The sequence below is a fragment of the Natator depressus genome, chromosome 9, assembly GCF_965152275.1.
Source record: "Natator depressus isolate rNatDep1 chromosome 9, rNatDep2.hap1, whole genome shotgun sequence".
Classification (NCBI taxonomy): Eukaryota; Metazoa; Chordata; order Testudines; family Cheloniidae; genus Natator; species Natator depressus.
The window spans coordinates 48,180,329-48,203,000 of record NC_134242.1 but is presented as its reverse complement, the minus strand read 5'-3'; the positions used below and the strand labels follow the sequence as shown (position 1 = coordinate 48,203,000).

At 44.2% G+C, this 22,672-nt stretch overlaps 1 protein-coding gene across 4 annotated transcripts in view; it reads left to right on the top strand.

Moving 5' to 3' along the window:
• Nucleotides 1–22,672, top strand: part of PPP2R3A (protein phosphatase 2 regulatory subunit B''alpha) — a 136,684-nt gene that overhangs the window by 62,210 nt on the left and 51,802 nt on the right. For 3 of the 4 annotated variants that reach the window (XM_074964081.1, XM_074964079.1, XM_074964082.1), the window contains 4 exons: nt 3,634–3,894; nt 8,467–8,570; nt 15,820–15,922; nt 18,184–18,258. In XM_074964081.1, coding sequence (XP_074820182.1) covers nt 3,634–3,894; nt 8,467–8,570; nt 15,820–15,922; nt 18,184–18,258 — 543 coding nt within the window. Of the gene's footprint in view, nt 1–3,633; nt 3,895–8,466; nt 8,571–15,819; nt 15,923–17,970; nt 17,992–18,183; nt 18,259–22,672 lie in introns of those variants that run through there. The other variant, XM_074964083.1, reaches the window with a different exon arrangement.

The window sequence follows — 22,672 nt, the reverse complement described above, 5'->3', positions numbered from 1 at the left end:
CAAAAGCAGCAAAGACGAATGACTACCTCATTAGCCACCCATAAATTCTGCTTCTATTTAATTAGATTAAACAAGGTTCCTTCTTCATAAACATTTTTCTTTTGAAATATTTGGAATAATTTTAGCAAACAGTAACCAAAACTATTTGAACATTTACTTACCAGCTCCTTTAAAAAAAATACCTTAAGTGAAACCACGGAAGAGTAAATAAATATGACTTCCTCCCATCATGCCTTCTGATACCTGGGTGCAGAGGAGGAGGAAGAGCCATAAGAGGGCAGCAGATGGACAGGACAGGAAGAGAGCCTGCCTACATCACTTCAGGGTACTGGGATGACTTCCAGAAGGAAGAGGTTCCCAAACTCTAAGTGAGGTGACTGCCCTTGGGCAGCAGTAGTTGCTGGAGGGCAAGGAGGCATATTAACACAGAAGGTTCCTGCTTGGAAGGGGATTGTCTTCATCTCCCTCCGCCATACAAAAAAGGCCTTCTGCTTCCTCCTCTCATTGAGTTCGATCTTCCCAGGGCCACCTGCCCTATTCTAGAACCCTGCTGTCGGGAAAGGATTGAGCCCACAGGCCCTATGTCAAGGAGAGCTGAGCCTGGTGGTGTTTCTTCTTAGGAACATTGACACCTCTTATAACAAATGTCTGTGTAATACTAGAATTGTGAACAATAGTATAATGATGCTAGTATTTTTTCCCATCATGGGTTGTCAGGGTTCCTTCCCCACTCTGAACTCTGGGGTACAGATGTGGGGACCTGCATGAAAGACCCCCTAAGCTTATTCTTACAAGGTTAGGTTAAAACTTCCCCAGGGCACAGACTCCCTTCTTGCCTTGGGATCGCTACCACCACGTGATTTAACAAACAATCAGGGAAAGGACCACTTGGAGTCCTATTCCCCCGAAATATTCCCCCAAGCCTATACACCCCCTTTCCTGGGGAGGCTTGAGAATAATATCCTAACCAATTGGTTACAAAATGATCAAAGACCCAAACCCCTGGGTCTTGGAACAATGGAAAAATCAGGATTTTATTTAAAGAGAAAAAGGTAAAAGAATCACCTCTGTAAATTTAGGCTGGTAGTTAACCTTACAGAGTAGCAGAAAATTCAAAGAGCACAGAGGAACCCCCTCTAGCCTTAGTTTCAAAGTTACAACAAAACAGGGACAAACCTCCCTCTAGCAAAGGGAAAATTCACAAGTTGAGAAAACAAAGGTAAACTAATACGCCTTGCCTGCCTGTTACTTACAAGTTTGAAATATGAGAGACTTGTTCAGGAAGATTTGGAGAACATGAATTGATGTCCGGTCCCTCTTAGTCCCAAGAGCGAATGACCACAGAAACAAAGAACCCAAAACAAAACCTTCCCCTGCAAGATTTGAAAGTATCTTCTGTCCCCATTGGTTCCTTTGGTCAGGTGCCAACCAGGTTACTTGAGCTTCTTAACCCCTTACAGGTAAGGAGGAATTTAGGCTACCCCTATGGTTATGACACGGGTTCTTTTGGCTACATATTTTTAGCAGTATGGGTGTGTGAACTTTGATTTGTGGGCTACTGTGTATCCTACCCATGAGACAGACTTGCACTGTGTTTTTTATGCATTCCTCAGAGGGCAGAGTTAAGGTTGTTTTGGTGTCAGCTTGGTGACTATTGTTCAGTAGGGCTGATTTGCTAGAGGATTTGACTGTGAGCATATCTTTGGGTGAGAATGTGGAAGAAGGTAATGGATGTGTGCACACAGCTTTATTCTATATTTCTTGGGTTTTGTGGTTTTGACTTTGGCATTGTTGTCTCTTGGCAACCTTAACTGATTTACACAAAGTGTTTTTTGTTTGAAGTTCCTTGTCTTTTACAAATGTTTCAAATAAAGACATTGAAAAAACATAGACAGGAAGCTTAAAGTTTATGTTTTTAAAATAGTATATGGTTATCCAATTAGCCTCCATGAAACTTTCTCTCATGTTGCATGTGTCAATAACACTGTCCCTAGTAAAGTTGTCTTGCTATTTTCCATTGTTCACAATGGAACTGAAGCCAGGCGTCTCCCAGGAAAAATGGCCACCCTTTGGTTCTGTAGTTAGGAGACTGGACAAGAAACTGTTCGGTGCCAGGGGAATGTTGACATCACAGGTGGGCTCATCAGCCCTCTTTTTCTGCTGTGTTACTGTAAACTAGTTGAGTAAGCTAGTTAATTGTTAATAACTTTGTCTTTTTCCAACAAAAATAAGGTATTATTTATCAATGTGTAGTTTTGATGACTGTTTTCTATTTCACATTTAAAGTGTTCAAAAAAGCCCTAGAACAAAGATCCCCATGTAATATCTTTTACAAAAAAAAAGTTTTTAAAAAAATTCTAAATTTACAACCTCATAATTTAGTTATTTCAAAAGTACTTAAAATTAGAATATGCTCAGGCTTATAATTTTCATTACTTTTCTCCAAAAAATATTAAAGTGAACAGAACTAAAAGACTACAGAGGTTCATTAAAGGGATGGCCTAGTGTGCCTCCCTAGCAACTGTACATCCATTATAGGCAGAATGGTGAATGGGATGAGATTGCATAGTGAATGAGGCAGGGGTCTACAGGGAGAGAAAGGATGCTCTTGTGGACTGGGACACAGGACTACCAGCTTCTATCTCTGGTTCTGCCACAGATTTCCTGTTTGGTGTTAGGCAAATAAACTAGGCCCAGATTCAGGAAAGCACTTAAGCACCTGCTCAAGTCTTGTCCTTAGCTATCTGCTTAAATGCCTTTCCTACAAAGAAATACTCTTCTAAACTGGGACCTTAAGCCAGACTTTTCAGATGTGACTACTAATTTTGTGTTCCTTCTCTCCTGGGTGCTCTCCTTGAGAACAATTTTCAAAAGTGCTAACGGCTCACAATTCCAAATGAAGTCCATGGCAGCTGCCAGTGCTCATCATCTCTGAAAAATCAGGTCTTGGGCATCTCAGTTTTGGGCACCCAGTCACTAAGGCTTCCAGAATTTTGAGGCACTCTTGCAAATCTTGGCTTTAATCTCTTTGGGCCTCAGTTCTTCTATCTGGAAAAGGGGATAATAATACTGCCCTGCTGTTGTGGCTGTTGTGAGGGTGAATTCAGGCCCTCAGGAACTGTAGTGATGAACCCCATAGAAATAAGCTTCTATTTCCATGAAGAAATTAAAAAAAAAAGTGCAACAACTCATTCAGTGCAAGAGTTGGCTGCTGTGCAGTTAACCAGGCATGGAGGCCACACACTGAATGATGAGGATGAAAAGAAATATTGAACAGGACTTCACTCCCTGAACACCAACCATCGTGTGCACTGAATGAGGCAGAGGTCTTGTGGAAAAAGTAATATGTGATTGAAATTTGTATCATAATGCACATATACTGATGGACGGAGCTAAGGTTGTACAGACAGCTTTAATCTTGCATTTCCTAGCTTTTGGATGTTTGACTTTGCAACCTTAATAATAATTTTAACATGGGACTTTTGTATCACGTAATACACACACCTGAATTACTAAGTATTTTTGATGCTCGTTAATGTCTTGTGCATTTGGAACAGGAGGGTCTGCCCCCCCCCTTTTTTTTTAAATTTTATATGGTAGGAAAAGTATTTATTTCTGGCATTATCTTTTCAGGTTCAAAATAAACAAGAGAAGAAGCCTGGGACTCCATCCCCAGCCCCTTTGAAGTCAGCAATCAGCCCACGACCTCTTGTGACTGTGAATAAAGTCATTATCAATGCCCCTGTGTCCATAAACATTCCACGTTTCTACTTCCCCAAAGGGCTTCCAAGTGTCTGCAACAATCATGAGGAGACCATTGCCAGGATCGAAGCATCCTTTACAGAGTTTGAAGATGAGAAAGCAAACATTTATGAAATGGGGAAAATTGCCAAGGTAAATGTAACCATTCACTGGGTCACTCACAGTTTGGGAGACAGTGAAACATTAATTAAATTTATCAACTATTTGCTCAATTCTAGTTGCAGTTTTATATTTTTCAGTTCACAATGAGCAAATGTACTTACAGTTTGAATCACTTATGTTAGATTAAGGAAACAATAAAACAAGAATGAACACAATTAAAGTCTCCATGGGAGAAGGATGAAGTGTGTCACCTCTGATATACGCTGAGTCAAATCTGACTCACAAAATGGCAGCTTCCCTGGCCAACAGGCAGACCCCTTAGAAATGCAAAGGAGTTTAGCAGAGAACACAGTCACAACTGTTACATACAGCACGGTTGCAAATAATTTGTCCAGGGCATATAGAGCTAAATTCTGACCTCACTTATGCTGGTGCAAATCCAGCCTAACTGTTGGAATAAATGGGTTTATACCAGGATTAGACTGGTGTGAGATCAGGAACTGATCCTTTGCCTGTTTTTCTGTTCACTAATTGTCCATAAACAGGTTCAGATTTTCTCAACTTTATTTGTAATTTGAAATTATTCACCAAACTTCTATAATTTTTAGCCTTTATATTTTTAATGAGTGCTTCATTATGAGCATTCAGGATCTGAAACTAGGAATTCACGCTGTTGGTTAGTTTTGATTGGAAACCTATCACAGACCCAGGTCCGCAGATGCATTGGTGCTAGTCTGTGCCACTAGGCAGGAGTGCTGGTGTACTTCAACTGCAGACGTTACCAGTTGCCTTATTTGAGATCAGCTCTCTGCCACTGTGATCCTGAGATGGCAAGAAGCAGGCCTACTCTATGGCTATGATTACACTTGATGCTAGGGCTGTGATTCCCAGCGTGTGTAGATGCACTTACACCAGCTGTCATCGAGCTGGCATGCTAAAAATAGTAGTGTACCCAGGGTAGCATGGACAATGGTGAGCAGCGGCATAGGCTCGTCATGCCAAGTACATACCCAAGAGGTACAGGCAGGTTTGTAGTAGGGGACACTGGTAACACCACCTCTAGCACAACAGCTGTAGCTCACGAAAGCTTATGCTCAAATAAATTGGTTAGTCTCTAAGGTGCCACAAGTCCTCCTTTTCTTTTTGCGAATACAGACTAACCCGGCTGCTACTCTGAAACCAGTCTCTTTTAGCACATGATTAGCAGAAGAAGGATGTGGCCAGCTAAACCCCATGTTGCACTGATCCTTGGATGCTCAGTTTGTATAATGCAGACATAGGAGTTCAGCAGCTTTAGAGTCCTAACAGTCTGCAAATGAGAGCCTAAATCTGGGGAACAGAACCCCTGGTTCAGGAACAATTTGCCACGTTACCCTATTTTTCCATGTTTCAAGCATGTACTCTCCTCAGGCTGTTAATGCACTAGCAACCATAACATAAATTCTCATTTATTCAGAGTACATTGTTCATTGATGCTGGAACAGTGACGCTCCATCCAGGAGGGGCATTCTAGTTTCATGAGCAAAAATTTTGTGAAGGTAGAGACTGGCTTTGTAATAAATATGACAGCAGCTGTCAGAACACACCCTCTGAGAAGATGCCCAGGAAACCATCAAGCGTGGGACAAAAAAGTTCAATGACTCATATTATGTGTCATGCAAGGGCAGCAAAGGTGTCTGTCTGGGCCCTTGCCAGACTCAAAGCAGAAAAAGCAGCACGGCTGTGCAGAGGAGACGAGTGCTTCAATCAGTGATACGCTGAGACATCGCTGGGTCAGCACATTATCTGATGACGTCAAGCTGTGTCGAGGTTCACTGCTGCAATACAGTAGGACTGATACGACTCTAGATTCAGAGTTTTGAAGCAAGTGCAATAGAACTTGCAGCCTTTATAAATAAAACAGCACAACATGAGTCTCTGTCCTTTCTCACCGCGTACCTAGTCCTGGTTCATGTACAGTGGACCGAAATCAGGATGGTCAGATCCAAAAGTAGTTATTCAGCTGGCTGGTGTTCTGGTAGGAAGAGGGACAACCACAGGAAGAAGTTAGGGGAGGGTGCCAAGGAGAGAACTTTGTTCAACATAAAAAAAGAGAGGCTGTGAGAGAGGCTTTCAGTGGAAGGTGGGGCTTGTATCTCAATTAGTGCTTCCTAGCGTTTTCCCTTTCCAACCAGAATCACTTTGGTCGTGCCTGGATTCAGCTTGAGCCAGCTGCTCCTTATCCAAGAGCCAATCTCTTGTAGGTATTCTGACCTCTTGGTGGTGGTTGCATCAGTTGAGAATGAGAGAGAGAGTTGAGTGTTATTGGCATGCTGTTGTCAGCAGAGCCTGTGGTCCCCCGTGGTCTCATGGAGATTTTGAGGAGAAGCGGGGATAGTGTGATTCCACAAGGGCCTTCAGAGAGGATGAGCAGTTACCCATCTCACTCTCTGGAGAGGAATGATAGGGGCTGGAGCTACAACAGAGCTGGGCTATCTACTCCTGCTATGTCACATAGGCATCTTAGCAGGGCCTTGTGGTGCACTTGTCAAAGGCTGCAGGGAGGGCCAGAACTATGAGCGGGATAATGCTTAATTTGTGCCAGGGCTGAGCCCGGCACCTCTGGGCCTGGCAGGTCAGAGTCCCCGGCACCTCTGGACCTGGCAGGTCAGAGCCCCCGGCACCTCTAGGCCTGGAAGTTTATGGCCCTGGCACCTCTGGGCTTGGCAGGTCAGAGCAGGGTTGCCAACTTTCTAATCGCACAAACCTGAACATCCTTGCCCCACCCCTTGTCTGAGGCCCTGCCCCCACTCACTCCATCCCCCTTCTCTCCGTTGCTCGTTCTCCCCCACCCTCACTCACTTTCACCTGGCTGGGGCAGAGGGTTGGGGTGCAAGAGATGGTGAGGGCTCCGGCTGGGGGTGAGGGGTTTGGGGTACAGGAGGGGGCTCCGGCTGGGGGTGAGGGTTTGGGGTACAGGAGGGGGCTATGGGCTGGGGTTGAGGGGTTTGGCATACAGGAGGGGGCTCTGGGCTGGGGTTGAGGGGTTTGGCATACAGGAGGGGGCTCAGGGCTGGGGCAGGGGCTGGGGTGTGGAAGGGAGTGAGAACTCCGGCTGGGGGTAAGGAGTTTGGGGTTCAGGAGGGGGCTCTGGGCTGACGCAGAGGGATTCAGGATGCGGGAGGGGGCTCAGGGCTGGGGCAGGGGATGGGATGTGGGACGAGGTTTGGGGTGCGGCCCCTGAGAGGGAGTTTGGGTGGAGGAGGGGGCTCAGGCATTGGGGTGTGGGAGCAGCTTTGGGGCGTGGGCTCCAGCCAGGCGACGCTTACCCCAGCGGCTTCTGAAAGCAGCCGGCATGTCCAGCTCCTAGGCTCAGGGGCAGCCATGCAGCTCTGTGTGCTGCCCCTGCCTGAAGGCACTGCCCTCACAGCTCCCATTGGCCACGGTTTCTGGCCGATGGGAGCTGTGGAGTTGGCGCTCAGGCATGGGGGCAGCATACAGAGACCCACTACCTGCCCCTGCGCCTAGGAGATGGACATGCTGGCTGCTTCCGGGAGCCATGCAGAGCCAGAACAGGTAGGGAGCCTGCCTTCGCCCCACTACACTGCCGACTGGACGTTTAGTGGCCTATTAAAATCTCCAGGATTGCTTTCAATAGCCACCAGGAGATTGAATCCAATTCTGCTAGACTCCTGCCCAATCTGTGAGGGTTGGCAACCCTAGTCAGAACCCTGGCACCTCTGGGCTTGGCAGTTCAGAGCCCCAGCACCTCTGGGCCTGGCAGGTTACGGGCCTGGCAGGTCACGGGCCTGGCAGGTCACAGCTCCGGCACCTCTGGGCTTGCTGCATCAGTTATTAATGTGAAAAAATTGCTTGAGCTCCAGCACCTCTTTCATTACAAATTAAACACTGGAGCAGGGGGATCTTTTCTGTGTCTATGGCCATGAGGAGCTCATCTTTTTAGTTCCAGTAGGGCAGTCTCTGTGCTGTACTCTGGTCTGTACACAGATTGCAAGGTGTCTAGGAGGTTGGCTGATGTGACCAGCAGGCTCCAGTATGTGACTGCTTCCTCAGTTAAATTGTCCAGGAGTAGGAGGTTGGAGTCACGATGGTGGCTGGGGAGAGCTGCAGGGTCAAGCATTGGCTTCTTGATGATTGGATTGACTGCTGCATTTTTCAAGGAATTTGGCAGGTTTGCTTCTCTGAAGCACCATGGCGATCATAATGCACTGGTTTTCCTAGGCCAGCACTTGGAATTGCATCCAGAAGTAAAAGCCAGTGCAGATGCTGATCTAAATTTCATATGGGATATGAGTCCTAGGTGGTGGAGACTGCATCTCTCTATATGCACCATCAGGACAAATGGGATGCTCTTGCCTATATGTAACAACATAGGGAGGACCAGGGAGCAGGGTATTCTTGGTGGAGGCTGCTTGACCCTGTTGACTTCTTGTGTTGGCCTGATGAGGTGTAAGGCCCAACTGGTTTTGTATTGTGGTGTGAGAGCCTAATTAGGTTGTTTGTTGACAGAATATACAGTTCATAAATGAATAAGCCCTTTCTGTGACTGTATTAACATCCCAGCCTTCTCATCTACCATGTATCTGTGTGTTTCATTTGCAGGTATGTGGCTGCCCTCTGTACTGGAAAGCCCCCATGTTCAATGCAGCAGGGGGAGAAAGGACGGGATTTGTATCTGTACATTCGTTCGTAGCTATGTGGAGACAGTGAGTACAGCATATAAGAACGTTCTTCCTCGGAAAAGGAAAAGGCCAGCCACCCAACCGGCAGCCCTAACACTTCTTCAGTCCTTCTTTCCTACTCGCCCACCAGACTCTTCAAACCCCTTCTCCTTCTGTCCAAATAAATCCATATTTTAAAATTGACACTGGTTTCAGTTATCTTCCCCATAATTTACTGAATGTTTGTTTCCCCCACTGCTTTAATAGGGTCTGCATCCATTGACTAGGAATAGCCCATATCTGCAAATGTATGTATGAGGTACAGTGACATGGACACTGTGTCAGTCAGAAGATAGTATCATTCCCTAGAACAGTGGGTCCTACTCTGGGATGGAGAGTAGAGTCTTTTAATGCTGTAGATTGTTTGTTTGGCAACCCGTTGGAGGCACAATTCCACAGGATTGCTTTTGAATCTGGCCCATTTGGGAGGAGTGGAGGGAGGGAGCACCGTGCAGCCTTCTTCCAGCTGCAGATCCTCTCTTTGGCACACTTTGTGCTTGGGCACTTTAAGTGTACCTACCCTTGCACCTCCCTGGCCTGTCTCCAAAGACCCCTCCCTGCCAAAGTGGAGCACAGCTCTGCAGCATGCAGTGGAAGTGCACCCCTGACTCCGGCTCTCTGCATCCTGTTCCCTCACTCCAGTGAACCATTCTTCTCCCTGGCACTGATTCAGGAAAGTGCTTAAGTCCTGCAGACTTCATGATTATATGCTTTCCTGAATCATGGCCCTGTCAGCCATGAGTATTTATTACTGCTCATTATTTTACATCCCCTGAGGTTAGCTCTATACCTCACACAGGTAGAAAGACATGGTCTCTGGAGATCTGACAGTCTCTCACGAGTGATGATGCAGCCTCTGTGTGTGTGTGTAACAAGCAGTAGGGAAATGGGGAAAGAGAGGAGGAGGCTTACAGTGACCAGTCACGTTGTTGCTGGGATTAGTCCCGCTCGCAGAATGGAAGCTCAGTCAGGAGAGTAGTCTAAGGAAGTATTTAAATGAGGAGATTGAAGGGCGTGATGGAGGAGAAGTAGATGGGCATCCCAAGTGCAGGGGGCAAAGAGGGTGTTATGTTGTTGTTGTGAGGGAAGCAGGACTGGGGCTCTGCTGTCATTGTGGAGGTGTGGGGTAAAGTAGAGGGTAAACTGGAGGTTGCTGAGATATGGGTGGGGGGTGACGTGACACAGTGGGTCAGATCCTGAGGGCTTTACTTGTTTTTTATTTGTTACTAAATGCCTGAATAAGGACTTGGCTCTGTAAGAGGAGTTTCACTGTCTCTGGAGCATGCCATTGTCAAGGCTCCTTTCTGAATTCTCTCCTGTGGCTATTGAGAGCTCTGGCTAGGAGGCTTGGAATCACAGATGGTGTGAGATGAAACAGCCCTGTTATCTTACCCATTCTTTGTGCCCATAGGACATGTCTGCAATATCACTTAGTTTAATTTTTAAAGTCCCAAGCAGAGTGATTTCCATCTCTTCCACAGCCCAGTTCAGTGGGCACCCTTCAAATCCTTCAAACTGCCTTTGGAGCTGTGCTCCCTAGGTATTTCCTGAGCTAAATATAAAAACTGTTGGAATAACAGCATCTAGTTACCAAAGTAAAACTGTAAAATGTATAAGGATGGTCACAGTCAGATTGTTTTTGTTGATGCATACGTTGTATCATAGGTTCCTCCACTTAGTCCTAATTAATCTCTCTTGCATCAAACTAAATAGTTCTTATCCCTTCTTCATTGTCACAGCCTTCAAATATCTGTAGACTGGTATCATGCCCCTACTTGGTCTTTTCCTTGCCAAACTATTTTTTGCTGTTTTAATCTTTCCTCAGAGGTCAGTTTCTCCAGGCCCCTGATAATTTTTATTGTTCTTCTATGAAGACCTTTCAGTTTTCATAGATTCCAAGGCCAGAAGGGACCATTGTGATTCTCGAGTCTGACCCCCTGTAGAACCCAGAATCTCCTAGAACTTTCCCACAATAATTCCTAGAGCAGATCTTGTAGAAAAACACCCAATCTTGATTTAAACATTGTCAGTGGTGGAGAATCCACCGTGATCCTTGGTAAATTGTTCTAATGGTTAATTACTCTCACCATTAAAAATGTACACCTTATTTCCAGTCTGGATTTGTCTAGCTTCAACTTCCAGTTATTGGATCATGTTAGATCTTTCTCTGCTAAGAGGCCATTATTAAATATTTGTTTCCCCAAATATTGGGTACTTACAGACTGTCATCGAGTCACCCCTTAACCATAGCCGTATGGAAACAGGCCTTCATTTTAAAACATGGATGCCTAACTTTAAACACCCAAGTCCATTTTAGCACCTAAATAAGTGGCCTTATTTTTCAAAAGCGCTAAGCACCCACAAATCTCATTTGAGGTCAGGGGGAGCTACTTCGTTTGTAGAAGTTTTGAAAATCGGTCCACTTATTTTAATATGGCCTTGGGAGCCCAACTTTTGGCTCCCATTTTAAAATAGCTCAGCCAGAGTCTAGTGCCTCTCTTTTTGGTGACAGATGCGTTTGCATATGCAGCCCAAAGCCTCCCTCTCTTTCTGCAGCAATCAAACTGCTCATTCATGTCTAATTTGCCGTTCACTGTCACAACAGCCTCCCCAGTGTTAAACTTGCAACTCTCATGGCAAAGCCCTATGTTAGTTTCCCTGTAGCTTTGGGTTTGAAAGTTGGTTTAGCCCGAAAATTGTCAGATTTACTCTGCAGCGCAGCAGCATGTTTCTGCAAAGAGTGATTAAAACTCACTCTGTTTTAAGGTTATTGAAAGTTTGCCCGAACTTTTGCTTCAGTGTTTCGTTACTACTCCTAAAAATGATCTTCACATTAGATTTTCACACTGGTCTATGGAAGAGGCAATTTAAAGGGCAGAAATAACCAAAAATGTAGAGAGTTGTTGTTAAAAACTGGGCATGATGCTCCGTCCGTTAAGCTGATGGAGGAAAAATATGGTGCCTGAGCATATTTTGTAACCTGTCCCTTAGCAGGCTGGGCCTCCGGTGCCTTGTCCATGGGGCTTGCATGCCGGGCCCACTGCTCTCACTGCAGAGACACCCTAAGAACTCTCTGCTCGTAACCTTTACGTAGCCAGTGCTAACACATTCCTCTAGGGGGGCCATTATATTTACCCCTATTTTCAGACATGGCACTTTAAGTATGTTGCATATTCTGTATTTGGTAATGGGTGATGTATTCATGAGGAAATCCTTTATATTCCAGCATCTACTAAAGTTAAACATCTAAATCAGACCAGATTACATGCACCCCAGATTTATAGCAGAACTGGCTGAGGAGTGGGACCTTCTGGAAACCCACTGAACGTGAACTCCCAGTGCAGCATTATGGCTAAATGCTGTGCATTTGTTTATCTAACCATTTCCTACAATTTCATGTTTTCAAGCCTCTAACGCCTCAGTCCAGCAAGTACTTAAACGTGTCCATAACTTTATGTATGTGGGGAGTCCCAGTGAGTTGAATGAGACTATGCACATGCATAAAGCTACTCACAGGTGAAAATGCCCATAAGACTGAGTGCAAGTGTCTAATAACTAATTCTTATTCATGATGAGTAATCACTAGTAAATAACAAATAAATAATGTGTTTTAATTTTTGCAGTTCTTGAAAATTACTGAGTAATTTTTCTTTGAGTAACTTACTATTTCCATCACAATAACTGGTGAAAGCTCTGGAGCCTGATACTTTCTACATTGTTTCTCAGTCCGTTACGATTATTTTTCAGTAAGGGCTTGGTGAAAGCTTGGGAAGGCCTCATTTTTGTGTGTGTGTTTCGGTTCAATAGACACCGGTTATTTGGATAAATGTGTTAATCTTGACTGACAAAATTATGCAGTAGGAAATAGCGAAGATTGTAATAACGTTCCACTCTTCTGAAGTACTCACTCCTCTGGGTCACAGACAGAAGATATCATCCTATAGAGGATATTTCCATTCAGTAAAGCACCACACCCTGCTAGCAATTTTTATAGTTGAAGCAGATTCCCCTCTACAGCCTCCCTCCCCAACCTTCTCCACTTCCCACACACACACTTGACAAAAGAAGCCATTGTCTGCCTCTTTGGGGTGATTTGTATGCTAGGGAATTTTGTCAGTAGAGTTTGGCAGCATCTTCAAATACGTCAGTCTTGGAAAAAGATTAAATTATCAGGGAGAGATTCTATTATGGCATCTCACTGGATCCATCTTTAATAGATGCTAAATGTTAAATTTTTTTCTATGTTAAAAGTTAGATCAGAACTACATAAGAAATGGATATTAGCAATATATGACTTAATTTTAGTAAGACTTTTGACAGTCCCACATGACATTCTCATAAGCAGGGAAATGTGGTCTAGATGAAATTACTATAAGGTGAGTTCACAGCTGGTTGAAAGACCATACTCTCAGAGTAGTTATCAACTGTTCACTGTCAAAGTGGAAGGTGTATCTAATGGGTCCCGCAGGGGTCAGTCCTGGGTCTGATGCCATTCAATATTTTCATTAATGACTTAGATAATGGAGTGGAGAGTATGCTTCTAAAATTTGCACATGATACTAATCATAAGGGTAGTTAAGCTCTGGAATAGGCTTCCAAGGGAGGTTGTGAAATCCCCATCATTGGAGGTTTTTAAAAACAGGGGTGGTCTAGGGCAGGGGGCTGAATTTGGTGACTTCTCGAGGTCCCTTCCAGCCCTACCTTTCAACGATTCTATGAATATTGATTTCTACGGGCCAGTTCTGCCCCTCTTACACACACACGGTGAAATTCTCCCTTTTGCAGACAACTAGCAAAAACCCTATTGTGCCACATACTTCCTTAAACCCTCAAGGTAGGGCCTAAATGGGATTCAGGTGGTATATAGGCCTTGCGCTTTTTCTTTGCAGAAAGGTGCATTTCACCCATTCAGAGTAAGAGAGACAGAGTCATGTACTAAAAACTAAAAATGTAGTTTTCAGACAATGAGAAGACATGAATCTTTCCAATTGATAAGGAAAGCTAAAAGTATCAATGAAAAAAATCTGTGGCCAGTGGAGTTAAGAACAATAAGAATGAATTTTTAAAATAAATCAGAAACAAATGCAATCATCCTAACAATGGTATAGGTCCAGTATTAGATGGGTATAGCAAAATTATCAATCATGGTGCAGAAAAGGTTCTTCAATAAATATTTCTGTTCTGCATTTGAAAAGCAGCTGGATGACTTAGTTTTGTCTTACACAGTTAATTAAATACTTTCTGTTCCAGCAGTAACTAGGCAGAATGTTAAACAGAAAACTGCTAAAGCCAAACATTTTTTTTAAAACTGCAGGACCAAATAACTTGCAACCAAGAGTTTTAAAAGCATTAGCCAAGCAGGAGATTATCAAGTGGCAGTAGAGAGGTGATATTACCACTGTAAATGGCATTAGTGAGGCTATTACTGAATACTGTGACCAGGTCTGATATCAACACTTCAAAAAACTGGAAGGTTTAGGAAAGAGCTGCATGAATGTTATGCAGTCTGGAAAACATGCCTTGTATAGAAAGAGATGAGGGAAACTCAATTCTAGATTAGTTTATCCTAGAGAAGATTAAGAATTGACTTGATCATGGTCTGTAAGTACCTACATGGAGAAAAGATTTCTGATAGTATAGAGTTCTCTAACCTAGCAGACAAAAGCATAATAAGATCCAGTGGCTGGTAGCTGAAGCCAGACAAATTCAAATTAGAAATAATAATAATTAATTAACCACTGGAACAACTGACCTATAGTTTTCCACCTCTTTAAGTGTTTTAAGGCAAGCCTGGATGTCCTTTTCTAGGAAATCTGCTCTAGCTCAACCAGAAGTTCTAGGCTTGATGCAGGAATCGCTGGGTGAAATTCTCTGGTCTGTTACGCAAGAGGTCAGATGCTATGATCCTAATGATACCATCTGGCCTTAACACCTGTGGCTCTATAAAATGGGAACACTGGTCTAAGATACCTTCGTATGGGAAGAGTAAAGAGAACAAAACTCTACATTTTTAGCAAATAAGCACAGAGATTATTTTCTTCAAGTCTCAGAATTTAAATAAACATTTGATGTAAACATTTGACACACTGCACTGCATAGATCGGCAAGTAACTGTAATGATGATTCCCTACCATGAACAGTAGAACACAGTGATAAGAAGTACCATAACCATTGCCTTCAGAGGGCTTTCTTCTTCTTCTTCAAGGCAATCATTGCTATTTGACAGTTGTCACAGTTATGGAGCTAGCTGTGCCAGTGCCCCCCTCAGGCGCGTGACCTCTTTCCCCTTAGCTGTCTCAAGGTGGAATCTTGTGATTCTTCCACTCTTTGGCCAGACCCTGAGCACACGGCCTCATGTACCAATTACTTGTAACCCTGCAGGGCCGACTGGGTTCAGACGCCTTCGTTTCCTCCCTTTGGGGTCCTGTGATATTGACCAACAGCCTCCTTCAAACAAAGATGTTTTATTTAGCAGTTGGAACAAACCATAAAACAAAAAAAGGATTTAAAAAATAACAGCCTACTTACGTTGTCTTATCTAACGTTACGCTGCCCTACAAGCCCAGTTAGATGCACTTTCCTCTTCAGCTGCAGACACAGAACACAACCAATGTACGTTCTACTAGCCAGCCCAGATCCTGCTATGTATCTATGTGACTCTGTCTGACCCAACCTGTTCAAACTGGCTTGGACACTTCCCCAGAGCATGGGCTAGTCCTATTAAGTTTACTGGCTCTTGGAAAGTCTCTTAGTGACTCTCCCATTTATGTTGATAGGTGACTATTGGAAAGGGCCTACTCTCTCTTTCCCTAGGTGGGCAGGCTGGCGCGGCTACCCAGACAGACCCTTAGGGTAAAATATCCATCCCCTTTTATGAAACAGTGACACCTTGGTGTTGATAGATCCAGACACCATATTAGTTGTCACCAAAGAGCACACCCGTATTTCTCACAGTAATATTAGGGAGAAGCAATATTCACCTCCTCCAAGAAACACTTGGCCGTTGTTTCAAGGTATCAAGGAAAAGAATAAGGTGTTACCCTTCTGATGTCAGGTGTGCATAACTTACATGGTCACAACTTTGCATAAATTGCATAACTTTGCATAACTTCTGGCTGAAATTTGGCACTTTAAATAAGGAGCCTAACAGTCAAACTGTGGCTTCTGATTGCTGTGTCCTCTGAGAGTATGAATTAGTTTGAGTAATTTATAACCTTATTTCTCTCTCTCATAGATTACTACAGAGCTGCCATGATGACGCAGCCAAATTTCTTTACCTTCTAGCAAAACCCAACTGCAACTACCTAGAGCAGGAGGATTTCATCCCACTACTTCAGGTATATAAACCTTGCTCAGCAGTACCTGGTTGGGTGAGCATTGGGAAGGGTATTGCTAATTTGGGATATTTGTTTGTAACTTCTTCAGTGTATGTAAAGGGCATACAGAGCTTTGAATGAGCTCTAGTTGGGGTGGAGCTTTTTAGACTTAAATTTAAATAATAATGTAAGGGAGGTGCTTATTTTTGAAGGACTTGAACAGCAGCAGCTCCTGCTGAAGTAATTGAAAATTGTGCCCATTTATTGCAAAACTTTCACTTGACCCACAGTCTCCAGTTGGGGTAACCATTTGGAATTAACAGGTAGCTAAACTGAATCCTCCCAGCTTCTCCATTTGGTTGTATCTGCAAATCTCAAAGCTCAGGACGGAAGACCATACAAAGCACTGTGAGATCGATAGATAGATATTAGACTAACGTATAAAACCTTTGCGCGTGGAGTGCAGTTTAACAATTATTTAATTTACCTAATAACACTTCTTCCAGACTACCAAATGCAATCTACCACTGAAATATTTGCAAAGAATTATTAAACTAAAGCATTGTATATGTCACCTCGCCTGTTACATATTTATATTCCACTCTACAAAAAGTTTTTCTTTGTATTCAGCCTAAGTTATCCTTGTTTTAATTTCATCCCTTTGCTTTTTCTTTTACCCTTATGCACTATAAAAAACAAACATCCCTCTCCATTCTTGGTGTCTAGTTCCTTCAGATATTTGTGGCCGCGTATCATAGAATCATAGGCCTGGAAGGGACCTTGAGAGGTCATCTAGTCCAGTCCCCTGCTCTCATGGCAGGACTAAGTATTATCTAGACCATCACTGGCAGGAGTTTGTCTAACCTGCTCTTAAAAATCTCCAATGATGGAGATTCCACAACCTCCCTAAGCAATTTATTCATGACCCTCCTTAGTCTTTGCTTGCTAAGCTGTATATGTACATAGCTCTTTTAATCTTCCTTTCATAAATTAGTCCCTCCAGCTCTTCTGATCATTGGCTCCTGCCCTTCTCTGAGCTTCTTCCAGTGTTAATACATTTCTGATATTGTGGTGCCCACTGTACACAACCATGGAGATGCCTTGAGGGGCAAGATTGGATCTCTGAGGTGGTGGTTGCCTTCCCACAAAAAAAACTGGTACCATTATGGGGTTGTGGATACGAGTTTTGGGATGGATTTTTCTCACGCTCCTTGGTGGCACTTTTCATATTTTCCCCCCAGGGCATGTTGCCTCTCCTGATTGACAGCAGCTCCATTTTGCAGCTGCTAGTGCAATCTAAGAGCTGTATAATCTTTTTTGTGGATTCATAGATTCCAAGGCCAGAATTGGACCCCTGTGATCATCTAGTTTGACCTTCTGTATAGCATAGGCCAGAGAATAGCCCCAAAATAATTAAACATTTTAATGTTTCCTTGGCTGCCTGTCAGTCAGTCAGTGGCTATTCACCACCACTGGCCCTCAAGGAGACTATGTATATGCTCAGGGCCTCCCCAGAATCTTCTTATAGATGGAGCACAGCCATGATGCTTCCCCCTTGCCACTGGAGATGCTTGTAGTGCAGGCATGTAGTGCTTATGCAGCCATCCTGATGGAGGCTTCTTACATTCACAATATGACCAGGTCTTCCACAGCCGGGAACATGTCACAGCCATGCAGCTCTGGCTGAATTCCATACCACTAGGCCAGGATTTGGCACTAAAAAATAACTATTCTGAGAGAAAGAGAAATTCCAAAATAGTCAAGTTAGTATGGAAAAGGTATGGACTGCAGCTATGTGTATCTTTGTGAAAGAAGATTTTAAAAAAGCAGCTTTTCTCCTGTTGTTGTATATTGCTTTGGAAAGATACAAAGGGCTGTTTTTAAAGTCTTTCAGAAGAACACTTATTTCTGATGTAACAGTATGACAAATATTAATATCTGCAAGGAATTAAAAGGGGATTTGGGGAGAAAAGAGTCATATGGTCCACGTAGCTAACATTTATTTCTCTATCAGTAAAAATGAGTTTTCATCTGCTCACTAATTCTTCCTTTGTTTTTCTGTCTTTAAGTAAATCAAAATGGCCCAGCAGGTGCGTATTGCCCAGAAAATGCCTGTTCTTTTACAAGGTTCATTTTAAAATATTGTAATTTAGCTTTTTAAATGCTGCAGTTGCAGTTTGGAAAGTGCCACAGAGCATCACTTTGTAAACTCAGTCATTTTTAAACTCTAATTAAAAGGGAAAAAAACTCTTGTTCCAGTTTCACTTGGTTTTGTCTTTCAGGATGTGGTTGAAACGCATCCTGGCCTGACATTCTTGAAGGATGCTCCAGAATTCCATTCCCGCTACATTACTACGGTAGGCTGACTCCAGGAGTCTCCACATAATCCTGACATTCTAAGTCCCTCTTGTTACACAATTTGTCACTATTCACGTGAGCAAGTGTTTTGAGTTATTTGGAAAAGTGTGTGTTTTACCCAGGCTAACAATGGTGAGCTATTTTATTGTACCATTTTGACTGTGCTGCAAGTTGGATTTTTTTGGCGTCTCTCCTGACAATAGGCATCATGGTAGCTGTGGATTTCCCATAGCCACTAGATTTCCCATAATACAGATGGGCAGCTGACATACAGCAGGGATGATCTTTGGAAAGACTCCTGTTGATCTCTCTTAAGCAGATGTGGGCAAACTATGGCCCGCGGCCCATCCTGCCCGGCCTTGAGTTCTCAGCCAGGGAGGCTAGCCCCTGGCCCCTCCCCTGCTGTCCCCCCGCCCCTGCAGCCACGCTGGCAGCGCAGCTGGCTCCGACCGGGCGGCATGGCTTCCAGTCCTGCCACTCTTGAGTGGTATGGTAAGTGGGGTAGGGAGGTTGGATAAGGGGCAGGAGGGGGGTCCAGGGGGCAGTTAGGGGACAATTAGGAGAGCAGGGAGCAATTGGACGGGGCAGAGGTTCTGGGGGGAAGGGTGGTCAGGGGACGTGGAACAGGGCGTTGGACGTTGGATACGTGTGAGAGTCCTGGGGACCTGTCAGGGGGTGGGGGTGTGGATAGGTCGGGGCAGTCAGGGTACAGGGAGCAGGGAGGATTGGATAGGGGATGGGGCTACAGGGGGGTGGGATAGGGGATGGGGCACCAGGGTGGTGGTTAGGGGCGGGGAATCCCAGGACGGGGCGGTCAGGGGACAAGGAGCAGGGGGGATTGGATAGGGGGTGGGGTCCCCTGGGGGCAATTAGGGGCTGGGCTCCCGGGAGGGGGCGGTCAGGGGACAAGGAGCAGTGGGGGTTGGATGGGTCGGGAGTTCTGAGGGGGGCAGTCAGGGGGCGTGAAGTGGGAGGGGGCAGATGGGGCGGGGGGCCAGGCTGTTTGGGGAGGCATAGCCTTCCCTTCCTGACCCTCCATAGAGTTTCACAACCCCGATGTGGCCATCAGGCCAAAAAGTTTGCCCACCCCTGCTCTTAAGGCTCATGAGCTAGAGGCTGCACTATTTCAATGGTAAATGAATAACACAGACAAATGCCTATAATATCTGACATCATATCCGTCCTTGTTAATATAACCCTGTTCAGCATGTCCGCATTCCATACCCGTTCCAGCCCATTGCATTGTGTGGCTTCCAAACCTGTGCGGCGGCTGTACTATTGATTTATATTCACAAACAAAAAAACATCATTTAACATGAATTAAGATTGCTCTCATCAATAAACTTAACCATAACAAACAGGAAATACAAAATTAAGCCTTAAAAGGTAGCAAAGTCAAGCGCTCTCAAGTTAAGAAATGCCAGAATAGCCATACAGTCTCTTTTCACTCCTCTAGTGGATATGCGTTATGATACAGTCTTTAATTGCACGCACAAGTGACCGCCTCTGAAAAGTTTGGTGTAAATGACTTGGCCAGCATCGCTTAAAAACTCGGTGGCTGAGGCAGGGATAGAATCCGAGGTCCCTATGTGATGCTGCGCAAGCACTTACTCCAAATTTTTTGCAGGCAGTCACTTCTGCATCTACTTAAAGACTATATCATAATGCATAGGCGGAAGAGGTGCTGAATAGGCAACGTTCATTCTGGAGTGTCCTAATTTGAGAGTGCTTGAATATTGCTACTTTTTAATCCTTAGCTTTGCATTTCCTATTTTTTTGTGGTTTAGTTTACTGATGTAAGCAATTTTAACTAACATTAAACAAAAGGTTTCAGAGTAACAGCCGTGTTAGTCTGTATTCGTAAAAAGAAAAAAGAAAAGGAGTACTTGTGGCACCTTAGAGACTAACCAGTTTATTTGAGCATGAGCTTTCGTGAGCTACAGCTCACTTCATCGGATGCATAGTTTCCACAATATGCTATGCATCCGATGAAGTGAGCTGTAGCTCACGAAAGCTCATGCTCAAATAAACTGGTTAGTCTCTAAGGTGCCACAAGTACTCCTTTTCTTTTTTCATTAAACAAAAGGTTTTTGTGTGTGCGAATTTCCTTAGTTTTTAATGGCGCATATTTAAAAGATTTTCTATTTAAATAATAACATGCTTAATACATAAATCATTTGTTGTGTTCAATGTATAGTTTATGGCCATTGTTATCTTTGTGAAGCTCCATATTTCACCACTCAGTGCCATGTTGACCGATATACTGAAAGTAATTAAATTAAACTGTATGCAAACAAAACATGTTTCTTTTTTAATATAACTTCAGTTTTACTTCAGCTTATGATTCTACATGACATTTTTTTAAAATTGTGTAACGGAAAACTGACCTGGGACTCACACATCTATAATTTCCCACTTTCTTTGTGAATATTTGCCTTTTAAACTCCTAGCCTCCAATTTGTAAGAAGCAGAGAATCTACGGGAGAGGATCTGTAATTATAAGGGACAGGTGCATAGGCATTCTGGCCTGCTGGTTACAGCAGAGCTGGGGTCCACACGTCAGGGTTGATATTTGTGAGCATGGATTGAAGGAATCGCTAGAGCAAGGGTCTCAAACTCAGTTTACGTTAGGGCCAGTGCCAGGCCTCAAATCCTCCCAGCGGGCCAATAATGTCACTGAAGCTGGTGTTCAGAAAAGAAAACATTTGTATTGTATTTTTTATTTCGAATTTCTTAGAAATAATAAAACTGTCATACAACTTTATACAATTCTTTGCCTGCCAGAGAGATTTTAATTTCAGAGCGGTAGCCGTGTTAGTCTGTATCAGCAAAAACGAGGAGTCCTTGTGGCACCTTAGAGACTAACACATTTATTTGGGCATAAGCTTTCGTGGGCTAAAACCCACTTCATCAGATGCATGGAGTGGAAAATACAGTAGGCAGGTCTAAATACACAGCACATGAAAAGGTGGGAGTTGCCTTACCAAGTGGGGGTCGGTGCTAACGAGCCAATTCAGTTAAGATGGAAGTGGCATATTCTCAACAGTTGACAAGAAGGGGTGAATACCAAGGGAGGGAAAAATCACTTTTGTAGTGCTAATGAGGCAAGTGCAATCAAGGTGGTTTAGTGTTTGCCAGACACCTGGCAACGCTTCAGTTCTGTCAGTTTGTTGATGTTTGGCCTCAGTGACTGAGCAGTTGAAACCTTCAGGATTGCTGCAAGGTGTGCGTCAGATAGTTGTGTTCGGTATTTTGACTTGTTTATATTCATTGTGGAAAAAAGTGATGCTGCCTCCATGGCTGACGCTGCCCAGCAACTAATGATGCTGTCTCCGTGGCTGACTCTGCCTGGAGACTAGTGATGATATCTCTGTCCCTCTCCTCCAGCCAATGGGAACTGCCGGGGGTGGCGCCTGCAGCAGACATTGACGGCAGCGTGGCTGCATGCGTCTCTCCTTCGCGGGCCGCAGTAGGGAGGTTCTCAGGTCACAGATGGCCCACAGGCCAGGACTTGAGACCCCTGTGCTACAGCCCGGTTCAATAAGCAAGAGTCGGGGTCGGAGGTCAGAGATCAGAGGTATGACCAGGCTGAAGGCAGGAGGACAAGAGTCAGGGTCAGACTCAGGCTGGGATTGGAGACCGGAGATCAAGGTCCGGAATTGCAGCACACCTGAAGTCTGTGTGGCTGCCCAGACAACTTCCTGGGGTGCCGTTCAGGGTTAAATAGGGTGGCTCGTCAGTCAGAGGGATGCAGGGTACTGTCATTCTGGATCTCTTGAGTGGTACTTCCTGTGGCACCTATTCTCCGGCGTGTTGCTGGTGTCACTGTGGGAATGTCAGCTGCCCCAGGCTCTGCTGACCCGTGTTCTAATTCCGACATCGTTACAGTAATTTTGTGTCTTATTTTCATGTAACCCTTTCTGAGGAAAGGAACAAACAATTCCCCTGTGAAAAGAAACAGTGTAACTTACCTGAAGCCCAAAGGACTACTGCAGGAACTTGTCCAAACCCAGTCTGCTGTCTTTGCCATTCCTCCTGGGACGCTGCTCTGGAATAATGTTACAGTTGTCTGAGGTCAATCAATTATCAAAGGCATCTGTTGCCATGACAACCAAGGGCACTAGTCACTCCCACACATATGCTAATGAACTAGAGGGCATATGTGCTGAGTGTCTGATTATCTCTGATAACATAGTGTTACTGCTCAGGCAGCAGCCAGGAGCAGCAAATGCGTGTTGTGTGGAAAATTCAAACTCTTCTGCTGTTCCGGTTACCCAACTTTCCTAAAAAAAAAAAAAAACCCCAAACATATAAACGCAAAATACACATTGGAGATCATTCCACACACACATTAATTAGTAGCTGAAATTTGGTTCCAATTTCCCATGGCATGTTTGCCAAAAAGGGTTCAGA